We start from the raw sequence: 19,651 nt of genomic DNA, 5'->3' as shown, positions 1-19,651 counted from the left end.
TCACCTCAAAGCACTGGAGAAGTACCACCAATGCTGCCACTGCAAGATCCTGCAAATTCATTGGCAGGATAGGCACACCAACGTCAGTGTTCAAGCTCAGGCCAACATCCCCAGCATTGAAGCATTGACCACGCTTGATCAGCTTCGATGGACAGGCCACATTGTCCGTGTTAAGTTCAGAATAACTCCACAAGACTGTGTTGTAAGCTCAAACCATTGTGACCTTGGTCTCGTTAATGTAACTCCAAAGTGAGGAAGTAGCATGGTGGATTGCCTTTTATACCTGCTTGCCCAGGGTGCACAGGTGACTCTTAGGTCTCCCACAGGTGTGCCCCCTGGTGGCAAGTCTTACTTATTGATGAGGTTTGCATACATAACAGTCCGCATGCCCGATACTAGACTCCTAAAACAAGCGCTCTACTCAGGACTCTGATGCAGCAAGCGAGCCCCACGTGGACAGAGGAAACGCTTCAAGGACACCCTCAAAGCCTCCTTGAAAAAGTGCAACATCCCCACCGACACCTGAGAATCCCTGGCCCAAGACCGCTCAAAACAGAGGAGAAGCATCCAGGAATGCGCCAAACACCTCGAGTCTCTTTGCCGGTAGCAAGTGGAAGCCAAGTGCAAACAGCGGAAGGAGCACACCTGTCCCTCCAACCACCATCTGCCCCACCTGTGACAGAGACTGTAGGTCCCGCATTGGACTCATCAATCATCTGGGAACTCATATTAGTGTGGAAGCAAGTCATCCTCGACTCCGGGGGGGGGGGGGACTGCCAAAGAAGAGAAGGACCAATAGGAGTGGCTCTGGGACTGGAGAGGATCTCGCAATGACGTGCATTTTTTTTTCCCTCTTTCTGTTGTATTTCATCTGATGCATCTTCCGTTGGAAGCGACATTAACGTCCTGTGCCAGCTTTAAACGTCAACAGCGGAGAAGTTGCTTTGGGTGTGCTGCAGCTGTGACGTGCTTGTGCGCTCGCCAGCGAAGACACTCGCCACCGAACTGGGCGCGTGCGCGAAGCCGGGAGGCGTTGCTGGGAGGGAGGGAGAGCGAGCTTCTGCGACACGGCCTGGCCCCAGACAGACAGGCAGGCATACGCGACTCCCGCACGGCGCCCTCTTGCATCCATCCCGAGTGGCGTTGGCAGCAGAAAATGAGGATGCCGAGGAGAAGACACAGTTCAGCGGAAGGAGGCGGCGCTGGGGGTGATGAGGAGGAGCGGGCTCGGCCGCCGCCGGTCAGGAATCCCTTTGTACATGACATCCGCTTCTCGACGCTCCTGAAAGCCAAGGTAAGACGAGTGGGGCTGGAGCGGCGGGGCCGTGCGCTCCGCACCCACCCACACTCGCGCCTGATGTGTGCTGCTCCCCGATCTGCACCTTGTGCCGCCGCCGCTGCAGATGCCGGTTTGTCGCTGTCTGATTTTGCTCTCTGTCTTACTCTCGCTTTAGCCTGATAACCGTAGTTTAGGCCTCGGCAGTGTGACAATGCCAGCATTGAGATGAAATAGATCTACAAGTGATTGGAAGCAACTCCCTTCTCTCATTGCCGGCGTTAATTCAACCTCACAATTTGGTTCCACAGTTGCTGCAAACGCAGTGGATCCATTGCAGACGCACAGAGTTGTAATTTTTATTCAAATATTTTTATTGGCCTTTTATTTTGATTTGCATCTTCTATTTTCACTATATATTTTGTGGCATGGGAGAGATTTCTGGCATGGTTTGCAATTCTGTTTTGTTTTCGTCTGCTAAGGTAACAAGGCTGTGTAATAACTAGACAGGATTTAATCGTGCTATATTTTACTGTAAATACCACGGACTTGCAAAGCTTGAGCAGAAAATTAAACGCAGTTGTGGTACATCCGTTACGTGTCTTGTGGTGCTTCAGGCTTACTGCTTATTTCCTTAAGGAAGCTGCCAGCTGTGATACCGTACCTCTGGGAAACCACTGCACACACTTTAGCTTCCTGTTCTCTAGCACCAGATCATAGCGGCGCCATTTGCGAATGTGCTCCACTAAATTTGAAAATACTACATTTTAAATTGTATTCACTATTTTCAATTTGATGTGCGCGGAGGGTTTCTTTCCGACATTGTAATCGATTGCAAAGGATTTACTTTTTGAGGTTCTGATAATCGGCGGAATTAGATTATGATTATCGTTCGTGGTACTTGTACTGCGCTTATCGGTGGAATACAAGCAATAGGGTATCTATAGATGGACTTTCCTAGCCCCACATATGTTGTGTCGCAGAAAGCTAAGCTGTAGTGGACAGCATCATTAATCAGTGTTTGCATGAGTGAGCAGTTAAGGTGTTTGTGAGACAAATAGTTTATACAACTAATAGGAGAAATATTATTTAGCAAAGGGTAACATTTTCACTGAATGCCATTTGACTGCCAATATGTTCTTGCTGATTCAACTCTTAGTGTGCGGTGTTTCTGTAGGCCCTAGGGAATTGCAACTGGTGCTTCAGAACAAACTTGCAGACTTGGTGGTGAGTGATTGAATGATTATTGTACAATGTAATAGCGTGGGGGAAAAATGAAGTGATGAAATGAAGCTTTGCATAACAAGCATATTGTTTGGTAAAACATTTACAAGCCTCCAGCCTTTGAGGCCTCCTTATGTACAGGTGCTCCCAAGGGATTGTGGGATCCCTTGGGACTCCAGGGGATGAGCCCTCTGGTGGTTCAACAAGGTATTTACAGGTTTACATATATAACAGCACTCCTCCCTGCCCGCCCCCAAAAGTCAATAGTGTAACTACAATGTGTCGATCTGGGCCCTTCCTTTCCCTCGTTGATCGTCTCGGTGCAAATGCTGGGTTTTTGTGAGTCGTTTGTTGGGCCCTCGCTGGGCTGCTGTGCAGCTGGCCTTGCTGGGCTGTTGCAGGTGATGGGTTCTGCTTTGTGGTCAACCGCTGGGTCGGTGTGTATGTGTTGGAGTGTCGAAAAAGGTAGAGTCTATTGTGAGTTGTTCTGGCTAGCCCGTGAATCTGAGTTTGTTTTGGTCCAAGTGTTTCCTGCAGATGAGTCCATTTGAAAGTTTGACCTGAAACACACTACTCCCCTCTTTGGCCACGACAATGCCGGGAAACCACTTGGGACCTTATCCATAGTTTAACTTAAATACAGGATCATTAATCTCAATTTCGTGTGACACATTTGCGTGATCATATGTATTCTGTTGAAGCCGCCTGCTCTCTACCTGTTCGTCTAAATCAGGGTGGACTAACGGGAGCTTTGTCTTAAGTGTCCTTTTCATGAGCAGTTCAGCGGGGGGAACCCCAGTGAGCGAGTGGGGTCTTGTGTGGTAACTAAGCAGGACTCTGGATAGGCAAGTCTGCAGTGAGCCTTCAGGTACCCTCTTCAAGCTCTGCTTGATTGTTTGCACTGCTCGCTCTGTCTGACCATTGGATGCTGGTTTGAAGGGGGCAGAAATGACATGTTTGATCCCATTGCGGTCATGAACTCTTTGAACTCGACACTGGTGAAGCACGGCCCATTGTCACTCAAGGACATCAGACAGGCCGTGCGTGGCAAACATGGCCCGCAGGCTTTCAATGGTGGCAGCGGATGTGCTTGCTGACATTATCTTGCATTCAATCCATTTGGAGTACACATCTACAACCACAAGGAACATTTTTCCCAAGAATGGGCCTGCGTAGTCGACATGGACCCTGGACCACGGTTTGGAGGGCCAGGTCCATAAACTTAGTGGCGTCTTCCTGGGTTCATTGCTTAACTGAGAACATGTTACATTTGTGCACGCAGGACTCTAAGTCTGCATCGATACCGGGCCACCACACGTTGGATCTGGCTATCGCTTTCATCATTACAATGCCTGGGTGGGTACTGTGGAGGTCACGAATGAAAGTGTCCCTGCCCTTTTTTTGGCACCACTAGCCGATTACCCCATAGGAGGCAGTCTGCCTGTATGGACATTTCATCTCTGCGCCGCTGGTACGGCTTTATTTCATCCTGCATCTCTAACGGGACACTAGACCAATTCCCGTGGAGCGCACAATTTTTTTACAAAGGGGTCCTGGCTCGTCCAGGTTCTAATCTGTCGGGTGGTAACAGGTGATTGCTCACTCTCGCATGTTTCCATTACCATAACTAAATCTGTGGACTGTATTTTTGCTCATTATGGACTGGCTCGTGCCTGTGTCCAGCTCCGTTGACACCGGGAGTCCATTTAATTCAACCGTCAGCATTATCGGGGGACACTTTGTGGTAAATGTGTGCACCCCATATACCTCTGCCTCTTCAGTCTGAGGCTCTGGTTCATCATCATCCACCGTGGATCTGTCCTCCTCTGCAACATGGTAGTTTGCAGGATTAGCAGGGTTTGCAGCTAGCCTCCACATACGTTGGTGTCCCATTGTTCCACAGCCCTTGCAAACGTATCCTTTTGAAGTGGCATGAATGGAAGCGATGATCACCTCTGTAGCGCCAACAAGTTGTTAATGGCCTTGCATTTACCACCCTTGATGGTGGACTCTGAGACATCTGTGGACGTGCAGCTGCAGGCATGCGAGTCCTGCCTTGTACGTTAGGATTCGAAAACAACCTTGCTTTGTTCACAGTACTTGCAGCAGCACTCGTGTGCTGAGAGATTTGTTTGGTATTGTCACTGGTGGTGATGAACGCCTGGGCTATCGCTATGGCTTTACTCAAAGTTGGGGTCTCTACCGTCAAAAGTTTGCGAAGTATTATTTCATGGCCAATGCCAAGTACAAATAAATCTCTGAGCATGTGATCCAAGTGTCCTTCAAATTCGCAATGTCCTGCAAGGTGCCTTAGCTCGGCGACGTAGCTCGCCACTTCCTGGCCTTCAGACCTCTTGTATGTATCGAACCGGTACCTCGAGATTAGAATGTTTTCTTTCGGATTTAGATGCTCCTGGACCAGTGTGCACAAATCATCATACGATTTCTCTGTGGGTTTCGCTGGAGCGAGCAGATTTTTCATGAGGCCATACGTTGGTGCCCCGCAAACGGTGAGGAGGATCGCCCTCCGTTTGGCAGCGTTCGCTTCTCCTTCCAGCTCATTGGCCACGATGTATTGGTCGAGTCGCTCCACGAAGGTTTGCCAATCATCTCCCTCTGAAAATTTCTCCAGGATGCCCACGGTTCTCTGCATTGTTGCGGTGGGGTTCATTATCTGTATCTCGTCACCAATTATTATGTCTTGCATAAATAATCTGCCCAGATACTGTGAACTCAAAGTAATGTGATTGTGGGATCCCTTGGGACTCCAGGGGATGAGCCCTCTGGTGGTTAAACAAGATATTTACAGGTTTACATATATAACAAACAATGATGCGTGCACACAGTGTACTGTGAAGCTTCTCCCATCCCAAAAGGATAGAAAATTTATGGTTGTATTGTAAAATTATAAATTCTGTTTCATATCTAGTCATTATACACTTACTTTTATACAGAAAAAACATCATCCATCTGGACTACACACAACTCTTTGCTTTCACATTGGGCTGCTGGCATTTGGTGAGAGGGATGACTTAAATTGATTAGGGGTGGGGAGGAATTATCTCTACAGTAAATCTATTTGCTTATCAATGTAAGGTATGCTATAACTGAGAATGGGGTTAATTTTATCACCCACTCGTCACATTAGTCATTGCTCAGTTAGGTGTTGTATGGGCCAGTTGCAGAGCAAAGTTCCCTCCATGCTGCCCAACAAATGTGGCTTAACTCCAAACTTGAAAGAACAGCAGATACTGCACAGATCACCCTTTTGGTTTCTCTAGATGAGTTTTCCAGTTTGTGATGAATTAGGGCCAATTTTATGCTGCCAGAACAAGCTTTAAATGGGTTTTACATATGAAAATAAAGGTGAGAAAGCACCAACAGTTATATCAAATATTCAGTCAACAGTGTAATCTCGAAAAGAGCTGGAGTGGCGGGCCTGGAACATTGTGGGCGCCCCCCCCCCGCGACCTGCGAGAGCACACCTCCGTAGGTCAGGCTATAAAAGAACTGAAGCTTCCAGCGTGAGCTGCTCCAAGTGTGCACCGATTTTTGAGGTGTGCGACTGGGTGACGTAATCAAAACCCAGGTCACCGTTTGGAGCGTGGACGGGAACATCGGCGGGGCCCAGGAGCAGCGAGAGATCGCGGCAAATGAAGGTATGGGGCCCAGAAGAGCCAAGGACCCAGGGGCAGCACGGGCCTGCCCACACTGCAATATGTGTGCGCGTGAGGTCCATGCAGCAGAGCAGGTCTCCAGTCGTCCTGGTTTACCCTTGGCACTGGATAAAGGCCTAGCTCTGTCAAGCCCGTGTGTTGGCTAGTGTGCAACGTCACCACACGTTTTTAAAAAAAAAAAAAAAAAATCCACACACTGGCATCTTTTCAATTGGAGTTCAGGACTGGAATATCGTGTCCTTCATTGAAATATCTGTGAAACACGTCATCCTCATTCGAGGGACCGCCTATGATGTACACTATTCACACCCCTGCTAACCATGTTATATCTTGGGAGAGAATTTTAAAAAGTTGACAATTCAGGGAAAACTGAAAAATTCCTGTCTGACTCCAAGACAATGAATGTTGTCTGTGACTTGTCCTAATCACAACTAATTAGCAACTTGATCCCTGTAACTACTTAAGAATTTGTCAGTTCCATTGTAAGGGCCCAAGTTTCCGCACGATAAAAAACGGGAGCCCCTCCGAGCTGGGCGCACGTTTTTCGCGCCTAAAAAAAAAAAATTGCGATTCTGGAGCGTTCTGCAGCTCCATGTCTGCCTGGCGCGGCGCCCAGGGGGGCGGAGCCTACACTCGTGCCGATTTTGTAAGTGGGAGGGGGCGGGTACTATTTAAATTAGTTTTTTTTCCTGTCGGCAACGCTGCGCGTGCGCGTTGGAGCGTTCGCGCACGCGCAGTGTGAAAAAAACATTGGCACTCGGCCATTTTTGTAGTTCTTTGTAGCTGTTTAATTTTTTAAAAATAAAAGCACATTGCCATCAGCACTTGCAGCCTTCTCACTGTCTCCCTCCTCCCCCCCCCCCCCCCCCCGGTGGGAAAGAACGGGTGCCTCCCCCCCCCCCCCCCCCCTTCCGCGGGAAGAACGGGCGCCTCAGGTTGACTGCAGCATTCTCCGTGCCTGAAGCACTTTCACACAGATAGGAAGATGGTTTATTTAATCTTTTCTTTGCTTATAAATGTTTATTCAGGTTGGATTTATTTGAATAATATTTGTAGAAGTATAAATAAGGATTTATTGTAGAATTTAATGACTTCCCTCCTCCCCCCCACCTCGTTCTGGACACCTAATTTGTAACCTGCGCCTGATTTTTTAATGTGCAGAACAGGTTTTTTCAGTTCTACAAAAATCTTCACTTGCTCCATTCTAAGTTAGTTTGGAGTACGTTTTCACTGTGGAAACTTTGAAATCAGGCGTCAGTGGCCGGACACGCCCCCTTTTGAAGAAAAAAATTCTGTTCCAAAGTAGAACTGTTCTACCTGACTAGAACTGCAGAAAAAAAAATGTGGAGAATTGCGATTTTCTAAGATAGTCCGTTCTCCACCAGTTGCTCCTAAAAAATCAAGCGCAAATCATGTGGAAACTTGGGCCCTAAAAGTCTGCAGTGGTTCTTTATTTACCACATGACTTGGAAGTTTGTTCTGGAGGACAATGACACTCTCTTCAAAAAGAAACCCTTCCTGGTATCTAATCTTGCCCATTGCCTATGGATTTTGTAGGCATGATTTCTAATACTACTATGCATATCCATTTCAAATAACCTTTCTAACCAGACTATCCAGTCCTTTTTACTTTGAAAACCTCATTCATATCTACTTTAAGCCTCATGTTTCTCTAAAGTAAATATCCCTAGCTCTTGTAGCTTGCACTTATTATTGAGCTCTTTGGTATCTTTCTGGTCACCCTCCTCTCCATCTTCTCCAGCAGTTTAGTATCTTGTGTGGGGTCCAAAACTGGCCACTATACTTCAAATGCTCACATACTTTATATAGTTCTCAAATATTAAAACACGTAAAAACACTGGCAATTTAACAGAGAATAAAATTGAATTACAACTTTTGTATATGGCCTTAAGGTTAACAACATCTGCTTCATCATCATCATAGGCAGTCCCTCGGAATCGAGGAAGACTTGCTTCCACTCTTAAAAAGAGTCCTTAGGTGGCTGAACAGTCCAATACAAGAGCCATAGTCCCTGTCACAGGTGGGACAGATAGTCGTTGAGGGTAAGGGAGGGTGGGACAGGCTTGCCACACGCTCTGTCTGCTGCCTGCGTTTGATTTCTGCGCGCTCTCGGCGATGAGACTCGAGGTGCTCAGCGTCCTCCCTGATGCACTTCCTCCACTTAGGGCGGTCTTTGGCCAGGGACTCCCAGGTGTCAGTGGGGATGTTGCAGTTTATCAGGGAGGCTTTGAGGGTGTCCTTGTAACGTTTCCTCTGCCCACAACATCATTGGCTTATCCAGCCCAAAGATAAGGCAGCTCAGGAAAGACTTAAAGTAACTTGGCTTTGGTATTGTAAGCTCTTTGACTAAGCTGCAGCACCCTGCTTAAGTTTTCAAAATGGTGGATATAAGCAAAAGCCAGTCACCTTAAATAACAATGTCTACAGGCTAGAATTTGCACTGTTTCACCACCTGGTTTCTCGGCGGTATTGGCTGTTTTGGGCGAGAACCGGGTCGGCGCAAAGTTCCCCAGCTGAGGCACACCTCATTGGACTGCCGGCATGCAACGTCCACAGATTGCCCTGGCGTGATCTTGGGCTGACCGGGGACCTGTAGGTTCTGGGCAGGCCACATTGTCTGCATGTCAGACATGTGACTCCCAAAGCAAGCGATCGACTCTGAACTCCTTCATGGCAAACGAGCCAAAGGTGGGCAGAGGAAACGTTACAAGGACATCCTCAAAGCCTCCCTGATAAAGTGCAATATCCCCACTGACACCTGGGAGTCCCTGGCCAAAGACCACCTTAAGTGGAAGCAGTGCATCCGGAAGGGCGCTGAGCACCTTGAGTCTCATCGCCGAGAGCATGCAGAAATCAAGCGCAGGCAGCGGGAAAGAGCGTGCCTCAAAGCTGTCCCACCCACCCCTTCCCTCAACGACTAACTGTCCCACCTGTGACAGGGACTGTGGCTCTCGTATTGGACTGTTCAGCCACCTAAGGACTCATTTTAACAGTGGAAGCAAATCTTCCTCGATTCCAAGGGACTGCCTATGATGATGATGAGGTTAGTATATAAAAAAAATTTTAAACGCCCACGAGGATCAGCAGAGCTAGGCGATAGGTAAGTAGGTCTGCAAGAAAAAACTGTTTTTTTACTATTTATTTTCAAAATCTGTTGACGTGATTTAATTTAAGTGTGTTGGGAATGTTTTTTTGACACATTTTTCAAAAAATTATTTTTATTCTTTTTCCAACTCTCAGCCTCGGGGTAAATTTTTATAGATCGCCCATTTTCTTTAGGCACGCCCAATCTTGCCGAAATTGCACTTTTTCACCCAGATTGGGGGTGCAAGGCCCATATTTTACGTTGGGCGGAATTTAACTTCTTTTCGGGACGTTTTCGCTGGCAATAATCTTCCCAATCTTAGTTTTTGAACGGCAATCGGGCACTGGCAAGCTTTGGGGAAGTTCTACCCCATAAGTGTTCGATTTTATATACAAATAAACAGTTATGCCATTGAGATTGTTGAATGTTTGACATCATTCTGTTTTTGTTTTGTATTCATTTGCCAGCTATCTTTTGCTGTATATGCTCAGCATCATCAACTAGGTAGGCTTAACAATATTTTGAAAGTTCTAAAAGGAGTGGATATCTTTTAGCTAGTACCTTGAAAATCCTCTGCTCGGTATTTTGTATCAGAACTGTAAATACAGACACAAACGGCCATTGGCAAAATAAATTGGGCAAGATATGTAAATGAGTGTACCAATGGCAGATGTGATTTAATATGAGCAAGTACCCAGTACTGAATATAGGAAGGAAAAGTGGACAACCTAGGTAGTCCGTGAAGGTGGTGAAACTGCTAATGATAAAGTTGAAAGATACGTGAGTCTTTCTAGACTTGACACTCAACGTGTCTATCCAATGCATGCTTAAACTAATAGAAGAGCTAAATTTTCCTTTTATCAGGAAGCCCTTCTGAATGGTCAATATGTGGAATGGACTTCTGGATAGAGTACTGGATATGAAAACTTTGGATTCATCGAAGTACTTATTGAATGATGCAGTGGTGGTATTTGAGGGTATTTTGGGATGGAAGCACCAAACAGGTTGTTTGGCTTTCTTCTGTAACCAGCTTGTGATTTGTAGCTATGGGTGGTATCATCATTAATATTCTACAGAATATACTTTTATTCATTGTCATTATTCATGCAGTACCAATTTGATGCTTTGTTTTACATAGAAACATAGAAAATAGGTGCAGGAGTAGGCCATTCAGCCCTTCAAGCCCGCACCGCCATTCAATGAGTTCATGGCTGAACATGCAACTTCAGTACCCCATTCCTGCTTTCTCACCATACCCCTTGATCCCCCTAGTAGTAAAGACTTCATCTAACTCCTTTTTGAATATATTTAGTGAATTGGCCTCAACTACTTTCTGTGGTAGAGAATTCCACAGGTTCACCACTCTCTGGGTGAAGAAGTTTCTCCTCATCTCGGTCCTAAATGGCTTACCCCTTATCCTTAGACTGTGACCCCTGGTTCTGGACTTCCCCAACATTGGGAACATTCTTCCTGCATCTAACCTGTCTAAACCCATCAGAATTTTAAACGTTTCTATGCGGTCCCCTCTCATTCTTCTGAACTCCAGTGAATACAAGCCCAGTTGATCCAGTCTTTCTTGATAGGTCAGTCCTGCCATCCCAGGAATCAGTCTGGTGAACCTTCGCTGCACTCACTCAATAGCAAGAATGTCCTTCCTCAAGTTAGGAGACCAAAACTGTACACAATACTCCAGGTGTGGCCTCACCAAGGCCCTGTTCAACTGTAGCAACACCTCCCTGCTCCTGTACTCAAATCCCCTCGCTATGAAGGCCAACATGCCATTTGCTTTCTTAACCGCCTGCTGTACCTGCATGCCAACCTTCAATGACTGACGTACCATGACACCCAAGTCTCGTTGCACCTCCCCTTTTCCTAATCTGTCACCATTCAGATAATAGTCTGTCTCTCTGTTTTTACCACCAAAGTGGATAACCTCACATTTATCCACATTATACTTCATCCTGCCATGCATTTGCCCACTCACCTAACCTATCCAAGTCACTCTGCAGCCTCATAGCATCCTCCTCGCAGCTCACACTGCCACCCAACTTAGTGTCATCTGCAAATTTGGAGATACTACATTTAATCCCCTCGTCTAAATCATTAAGTCTAAACAGCTGGGGCCCCAGCACAGAATCTTGCGGTACCCCACTAGTCACTGCCTGCCATTCTGAAAAGTACCCATTTACTCCTACTCTTTGCTTCCTGTCTGACAACCAGTTCTCAATCCACGTCAGCACACTACCCCCAATCCCATGTGCTTTAACTTTGCACATTAATCTCTTGTGTGGGACCTTGTCGAAAGCCTTCTGAAAGTCCAAATATACCACATCAACTGGTTCTCCCTTGTCCACTCTACTGGAAACATCCTCAAAAAATTCCAGAAGATTTGTCAAGCATGATTTCCCTTTCACAAATCCATGCTGACTTGAACCTATCATGTCACCTCTTTCCAAATGCGCTGCTATGACATCCTTAATAATTGATTCAATCATTTTACCCACTACTGAGGTCAGGCTGACCGGTCTATAATTCCCTGTTTTCTCTCTCCCTCCTTTTTTAAAAAGTGGGGTTACATTGGCTACCCTCCACTCGATAGGAACTGATCCAGAGTCAATGGAATGTTGGAAAATGACTGTCAATGCATCCGCTATTTCCAAGGCCACCTCCTTAAGTATTCTGGGATGCAGTCCATCAGGCCCTGGGGATTTATCGGCCTTCAATCCCATCAATTTCCCCAATACAATTTCCCGACTAATAAGGATTTCCCTCAGTTCCTCCTCCTCACTAGACCCTCTGACCCCTTTTATATCCGGAAGGTTGTTTGTGTCCTCCTTAGTGAATATCGAACCAAAGTACTTGTTCAATTGGTCTGCCATTTCTTTGTTCCCCGTTATGACTTCCCCTGATTCTGACTGCAGGGGACCTACGTTTGTCTTTATTAACCTTTTTCTCTTTACATATCTATAGAAACTTTTGCAATCCGTCTTAATGTTCCCTGCAAGCTTCTTCTCGTACTCTATATTTTCCCTGCCCTAATCAAACCCTTTGTTCTCCTCTGCTGAGTTCTAAATTTCTCCCAGTCCCTGGGTTTGCTGCTGTTTCTGGCCAATTTGTTTGCCACTTCCTTGGCTTTAATACTATCCCTGATTTCCCTTGATAGCCACGGTTGAGCCACCTTCCCTTTTTTATTTTTACGCCAGACAGGAATGTACAATTGTTGTAATTCATCCATGCGGTCTCTAAATGTCTGCCATTGCCCATCCACAGTCACCCCCTTAAGTATCATTCGCCAATCAATCCTAGCCAATTCACGCCTCATACCTTCAAAGTTACCCTTCTTTAAGTTCTGGACCATGGTTTCTGAATTAACTGTTTCATTCTCCATCCTAATGCAGAATTCCACCATATTATGGTCACGCTTCCCTAAGGGGCCTCGCACAATGAGATTGCTAATTAGTCCTCTCTCATTACACAACACCCAGTCTAAGATGGCCTCCCCCCTAGTTGGTTCCTCGATATATTGGTCTAGAAAACCATCCCTTATGCACTCTAGGAAATCCTCCTCTACCGTATTGCTTCCAGTTTGGTTAGCCCAATCTATGTGCATATTAAAGTCACTCATTATAACTGCTGCACCTTTATTGCATGCACCCCTAATTTCCTGTTTGATGCCCTCCCCAACATCACTACTACTGTTTGGAGGTCTGTACACAACTCCCACTAATGTTTTTTGCCCTTTGGTGTTCTGCAGCTCTCCCTATATAGATTCCACATCATCCAAGCTAATGTCCTTCCTAACTATTGCATTAATCTCCTCTTTAACCAGCAATGCTACCCCATCTCCTTTTCCTTTTATTCCATCCTTCCTGAATGTTTTGCATTTAAGATTTTTTTTAAATGCAGTCACATTGTCTTTGGTTTTGTGTTGGTGTAAGAATGATAATGAAAGGATAATTGTAATGGACTGACAGTATGCAGAAATAATTTTAGTCGTCTTTTACTATTGTAGTGGACTTCTCTGTTTCTCATCCAGTCTGAATAATATGGTTAACACTGCCAAATCTGAGGGCACGTTTGTGCTTAGGGTTCATGTCCACTTGAAGCTGAGTGTAGAAGCCAAAAATGGATTGTTCCATGTTGAACTGTGTGCTGCTAGATTAATTCAAATGCAACTATGCACTATAACTTCAGAAAGGGAATCCAGAGGTGGTCTTCGATATTGACAGCGAAATAGTTATCAGAGGAGCGGGGGGCTGATTAGGGACCAAAATGCAGAACTATTGGTGGAGGCAGAAGGTATGGTTGAGGTACTAAATGATTACTTTGCATTAATGTTTACCAAGGAAAAGGACTTTGCCAAAGCTATGGTAAACGAGGAGGTTGTCGGGATAATGAATGAGATAAAAAAGATAAAACGGAGGTACTAGACAGGCTGGCGGTAATTAAAGTGGATAAGTCACCCATTACGGATGGAAACATCCCGAGGGAAGTAAGAGTAGAAGTTGCAGAGATGCTGGCCACAATCTTCCATCCTCCTTAGATACAGGGATGGGAGCCAAGGGATTGGAGGATTCCAAATGTTACACCCTTGTTCAAAAGAGGGAGAAGGATAAGCCTGGCAGTTACAGGCTAGTCAATTTTAACATCTGTGGTGAAGAAGCTTTTAGAAACAATAATCCGGGAGAAGATTAGCAGCCACCTGGACAAGCATGGATTAATAAGGGAGAGCCAGCATGGATTTGTTGAGGGCAAATCATGTTTGACTTGAGTCTTCTGGTGAGCATGGATGCAGGCAGTGCAGTTGATGTTGTGTATATGGACTTTCAAAAGCCGTTTGATAAAATACCACATACTCGGTTTGTTAGCAAAATTGAAGCCCATGAGATAAAAGGGGCAGTAGCAGCATGGATACAAAATTGGTTAAGGGGTAGAAAATAGTGCTATGGTGAAAGGCTATTTTTCAGACAAAGGGAGGTATACAGGGCCATTCTCCAAGGTTCAGTACTAGTACCACTGCTGTTTTTGATATCCATTAATGACTTGGAATTGGGGGCGGTGCAGGGCATAATTTCAAAATTTGCAGATGATACGAACTTTGAAGTGTACTCAGCAGTGAGGAAGATAGTAATAGACTTCAGGAAGACATAGGCTGGCAGAATGGGTGGACACATGGCAGATGAAATTCAACACAAGTGTGAGGTGATGCCATTTGGTCAGAAGAATGAGACCATGCACATGAAATTTTAAAGGGGGTGCAAGAACAGAGAGACCTGGGGGATGCTTGTGCACAAATCTTTGAAGGTGGCAGGACGGGTTTCCAAAGCAGTTAATAAAGCATATGGGATCCTGCGCATTAAAAGTAGAGACTTTGAGTACAGCAACAACTTGTATTTATATAGCGCCTTTAATGCAGTTAAAATTCCTAAGGCACTTCACAGGAGTATTATAAGACAAAACTTTGACACCGAGTCACATAAGGGGAAATTAGATTAGGAGCTTGGTCAAAGAGTTAGGTTTTAAGGAGTGTCTTGAAGGAGGAAAGAGAGCCAGAGAGGTTTAGGGGGGGAATTCCAGAGCTTCGGGCCTCGGCAACAGAAGGCACGGCTACCAATGGTTGAGCGATTATAATGGATGCTCAAGAGGGCAGAATTAGAGGAGTGCAGATATATCGGGTGGGGGAAGGATATGTCGGGTATGGCTGGAAGTGATTACAGAGATAAGGAGGGGCAAGGCTATGGAGGGATTTGAAAACTGGGATGAGAATTTTGAAATCGAAGCGTTGCTTAACTGGGAGCCAATGTAGGGTCAGCGAGACTTGGTGCGAGTTAGGACACGGGCAGCTGAGGTTTGGATGACCTCAAGTTTATGTAGGGTAGAATGTGGGAGGCCAGCCAGGAGTGCATTGGAATAGTCAAGTTTAGAGGTAACAAAGGCATGGATGAGGGTTTCAGCAGTGCGTGAGCTGAGGCAAGGACGGTGACGGTTGATGTTACGGAGGTGGAAATAGGCAGCCTTCATTATGCTGCAGATATGTAGTCGGAAGCTAATTTCAGAGTCAAAAATGACACCAAGGTTGTGAAAAGTGTGGTTCAGCCTCAAACAGATGCTAGAGAACGGAGTTTGTGGCGGGGCCGAAAGACAAAGTGGAAAAATAAATGAGTGGCTCGGGTCCGGGAAGTTATGCTAAATCTGTATAAAACACTAATTCAGCCCCAGCTGGAGTACTATGCCCAATTCTTGGCACCACGCATTAGGAAGAATGTGAAGGCTTTGGAGAGGGTACAGAACAGATTTACTTGAATGGTTCCAGGGATGAGAGAATACAGTTATGTGGATAGACTTGAGAAGCTGGTGTTCTCCTTGGAGCAGAGAAGGCAAAGAGGAGAATTGTTAGAGGTGTTTATTTAAACCCTTCATAATTTTAGAGTAAATAAAGAGAAACTGTTTCCAGTGGCTGAAAGGTGAATAACGAGAGGTGACTGGCAAAAGAACCAGAGACGACATTAGAAAAAGCTTCTATACGCAACGAGTGATTAGGATTTGGAATGCATTGCCTGATAGTGTGGTGGATTCGTAGTCAAATAGTAGCCTGCAAAAAGAAATTGGATAAATACTTGGAGAAAAAATTGCAGGGGTATGAGCAGACACAAATGGCTGAATGGCCTCCTGTGCTGTTCTATGAAGGTATTTGCAATTATTATCAGTTACTTCTAACAAAACTAGTAACAGCTATATTTTAACAATTCGGGTTCAAGTTTTAGGTCTGAAGACTTGGATCCCACATCTTGTTTAAATCTGCATAAAGTAGTTTTTTCCCTCCAGAGTTAATTTAACTAAATGGCTCATTTATGACCGAGGTCCCAAGTTATTTTAATGCTGCATCTCCTGCTCCACAGTCCAATGTACATTAAACGACATGTCAGAACATGCTGTAGAAAAGACTTACAAGCTATGTATGTTGGAATCTCTTAACTGTTGTCAAAGCTATTGTTAAATTAAATAATTTGTATTTGTGAACTTAGATTTTTTTCTAAACTAGCAATTTTCAGAAGTGCACTTTTTTTTAAACCATCAAAATTGAAGTTATTTCTTACTCAGCCCTGATTTTGTGATCATTATGATATGATATACTGTATCATAATGTTTCTTACATTGCAACAGTGACTGCACTCCAAAAAGTACTTCATTGGCTGTAAAGTGCTTTGAGACGTCCGGCGGTCATGATAGGCGCCATATAAATCCAAGTCTGTCTTTTCTTTCTATCTATCTTTGCTCGATTTTAAAAAGAGTTCAACCCTCTACCCAGCACAGCAAAAGTTTGTCTCCATAGTCAAGAGTGTAATTCCTATGAACTGAAACTTGACCTTGTGTATGAAGGACAAGCAATAAACCCTTGTGCTATTGGGCTATGCAGTAGAAACAGTATGTAATACCAGCGTATATTACTGATCGCTCTCATTCAGTGGGAAGGACCATGCTCACAGGCTATGTAGTTTAGGCTAAAAAGTGCTAGTCTATTCTTAATTTTAAGCCACTTAGTTTAAATTAGATAAGTCATGTTTTTTCATTAAATTCTGACTTTTTATATTAGTTCAAATTATTGGATAATTCAAGTTTTTAGTGCAAAAGGAGCGGCCGGAGATAAAGGTAGGCCTCTAACTCTCGCTCTTTGACAGGTATTCGGTTCTAAATACTAGTTCTAAAGATGGTTCCTTGGGGAGTACAGCCAGAGCCAAGTCCATGGCACCACAGGTGGCTCAGCTGTATGGGGTTGGGGGGGGGGTGATTGGGAAACCAATAGTATTAGCGGAATAGACGGGCGTTTCTGCGGCCGCAGACCTGATTCCAGGAACCCTAACCCTAACCCTAACCCTAACCCAGGAAGCTTCCTGGTGCCAGGGTCAAGGATGTCACTGAGCGGCTGCAGAATATTGTAAGAGGGAGGAGGGTGAACAGCCAGCGGTCGTGGTCCATATCAACTGCATTGGTAGAAAGAGGGATGAGGTCCTGCAAGCAGATTTTAGGGAGCTAGGAAAGCGATTAATAAGCTGGATCTCAAAGGTAGTAATCTCCGGATTTCTCCCAAGCTAGTGAGTATGGAAATAGGAAGATGGAGCAGATGAATGCATGGCTGGAGATATGGGGCCCGATTTTTGCCAGGTTTGTAACCGGGCTTTCGCCGCGATTTGACCCTTCGCGGCGCAAACCCAGTCGGCAGGATCCTCTGGTACCTCTTTGCGGCGACGCTTCCAAGTACCATTGGGGAGAGGTGTGCTGATGTACAATGACGCAGATTGCGTTTGTGCCATACATTCGGCACTCTCTCCCGACACACACCCAGAATACCGACGGCTCAAACCTGGCAGCCCTGCCAGCAGCAGTAAGTATGAAAACCTGCAAAAAAAAGGTAAGTTAAAGTTATATTTAAATTATTTTTCAGTGATTTAGTAGCTAAGGGTTTGTGAATGTGTTTTGGAATTTTATTTTAAATTTTTTTCCCCCTCCCAAGGCACGCCTTGCAGCACTCCCGGCCCCGAAAGTTGCCGAAACTCACAGTTTGCACCGTGAATGCCCCCTTTAACAAAAGTTCAGCCTCAACGGTAGCACAGTGAAAATGGTAATTTTGGTGTAAAACTACCGTTTTTGCTGAAAAACGAAAATCTAGCCCATGGTGCAGGAAGGAGGGCTTTAGATTCCTGGGACATTGGGAACTGTTCTGGGAGAGGTGGGACCTGTACAGGTGGACAGGTTGCCCCTCAACAGAGCCAGGACCAATATCCTTGCGGAGGGGCTTGCTCATGTTGTTGGGGAAGGTTTAATGCCCATCATTTAGCAGGGTGATGGGTACCAGGATGTGGCATTAGAAAGGAGAAACTAGGTGCACAACAGATTGAGTAGACTAAGAGAGAATACAAGAACTTATAAGATTTACAGTGCATGTGTGTAAATGCATGAAGCTTGGTAAATAAGGTTGGTGAGCTGCAGGTGCAAATAGCCACACAGGAATATGATTATGTGGCAATAACTGAGACTTGGCTCAAAAAAGGGCAGTTTTGGGTACCAGATATTCCTGGATAAAAGATGTTCAGAAAAAATAGGGAAGGAAAAAAAGGAGGTGGAGTGGCTGTATTGATTAAGGAGAATATTACACTACTGGAGAGAGAGGATGTCCTGGAGAGGTCAAGGACAGAATCTAATTGGTTAGAGTTAAGAAACAATAGCGGTGCTATTACATTACTTGGTGTATTCTATAGGCCATCAACTAGTGTAAGAATATAGAGGAGCAAATTTGCAGGGAAATTACAGAAGAACTAGAGAGTAGTGATAATGGGGGGACTTCAACTATCCTAATATAGACTGGGGTAGTAATAGTGTAAAGGGCAGAGATGGGAAAGAATTTCTGAAGTGTGTTCAGGAGAACTTTCTTGATCAGTATGTTTCCGGCCCAACGAGGAAGGGGAGCATTGGTGGATCAAGGAGAACAAGTGTCAGTAGGGGAACATTTAGGGAACAGTGATCATAGTGTCATAAGGTTAAGATTAGCTATGGAAAAGGATAAGGAACAATCTAGAGTAAAAATACTTAATTGGAGGAGGGCTTATTTCAGTGGGTTGAGAACAGATCTGGCCCCAGTAAATTGGAATCAAAGATTGCAGGCAAAACTGTAATCAAACAGTGGGTTGCCTTTAAAGAGGAGATGGTTCGGGTATAGTCGAGGTACATTCCCACGAGGAGGAAAGGTAGGGCAACCAAAGCCAGTGCCTCCTGGATGACGAAAGAAATAGAGAGTAAGATGAAACAGAAAAAGGGGGTGTATGACAGATGTCAGGTTGGGAATACAAGTGAGAACCAGGCTGAAAGTAAAAGGTAATAACAGGGGCAAAGAAGGAGTATGAGAATAGACTGAAGGGGAATTCAAAAGTCTTCTATACGCATATAAATTGTAAACGGGTAGTACGAGGAGGGGAGACCCCGATTTAGCGACCAAAAAGGAGACAAACGTATGGAGGCTGAGGTAGTAAATGAGTACTTTGCACCCGTCTTTACAAGGACCGGATGGGATGCATCGTCTGATGCTGAGAGAAATAAAGATGGAATTTGTAGAGATACTGGCCATAATCTTCCAACCTTCCTTGGATAGGGGGGTGGTGCCAGAGAACTGGAGAATTGCAAATGTTACACACTTGTTCAAAAAAGGGTGTAAGGTTAAACTCAGCAACTACAGGTGAGTCAGTTTAACTTCGGTAGTGGGGAAGCTTTTAGAAACTATAATCCGGGACAAAATGAACAGTCACTTGAACAACTGTGGCAGAATTAAGGAAAGCCAGCATGGATTTGTTAAAGGAAAATCGTGTTTAACTAACT

General features: G+C 45.1%; 1 protein-coding gene across 3 annotated transcripts in view; it reads left to right on the top strand.

The window, feature by feature from the left end:
* The first annotated feature begins 914 nt into the window (after nt 1–914).
* Nucleotides 915–19,651, top strand: part of LOC139264387 (lysophosphatidylcholine acyltransferase 1-like) — a 312,596-nt gene continuing 293,859 nt past the window's right edge. Inside the window, exon 1 of one of the 3 annotated variants that reach the window (XM_070880756.1) lies at nt 915–1,294. In XM_070880756.1, the coding sequence (XP_070736857.1) occupies nt 1,157–1,294 (138 nt within the window). In that variant the 5' untranslated portion in view covers nt 915–1,156. The remainder of the gene's footprint in view (nt 1,295–19,651) is intronic. The other 2 variants (XM_070880759.1, XM_070880758.1) reach the window with 2 other exon arrangements.

The sequence above is a fragment of the Pristiophorus japonicus genome, chromosome 5 (assembly GCF_044704955.1).
Source record: "Pristiophorus japonicus isolate sPriJap1 chromosome 5, sPriJap1.hap1, whole genome shotgun sequence".
Taxonomy (NCBI): Eukaryota; Metazoa; Chordata; class Chondrichthyes; family Pristiophoridae; genus Pristiophorus; species Pristiophorus japonicus.
The sequence above is the reverse complement of the archived record's forward strand: the minus strand, read 5'-3'. Positions and strand labels throughout refer to the sequence as shown.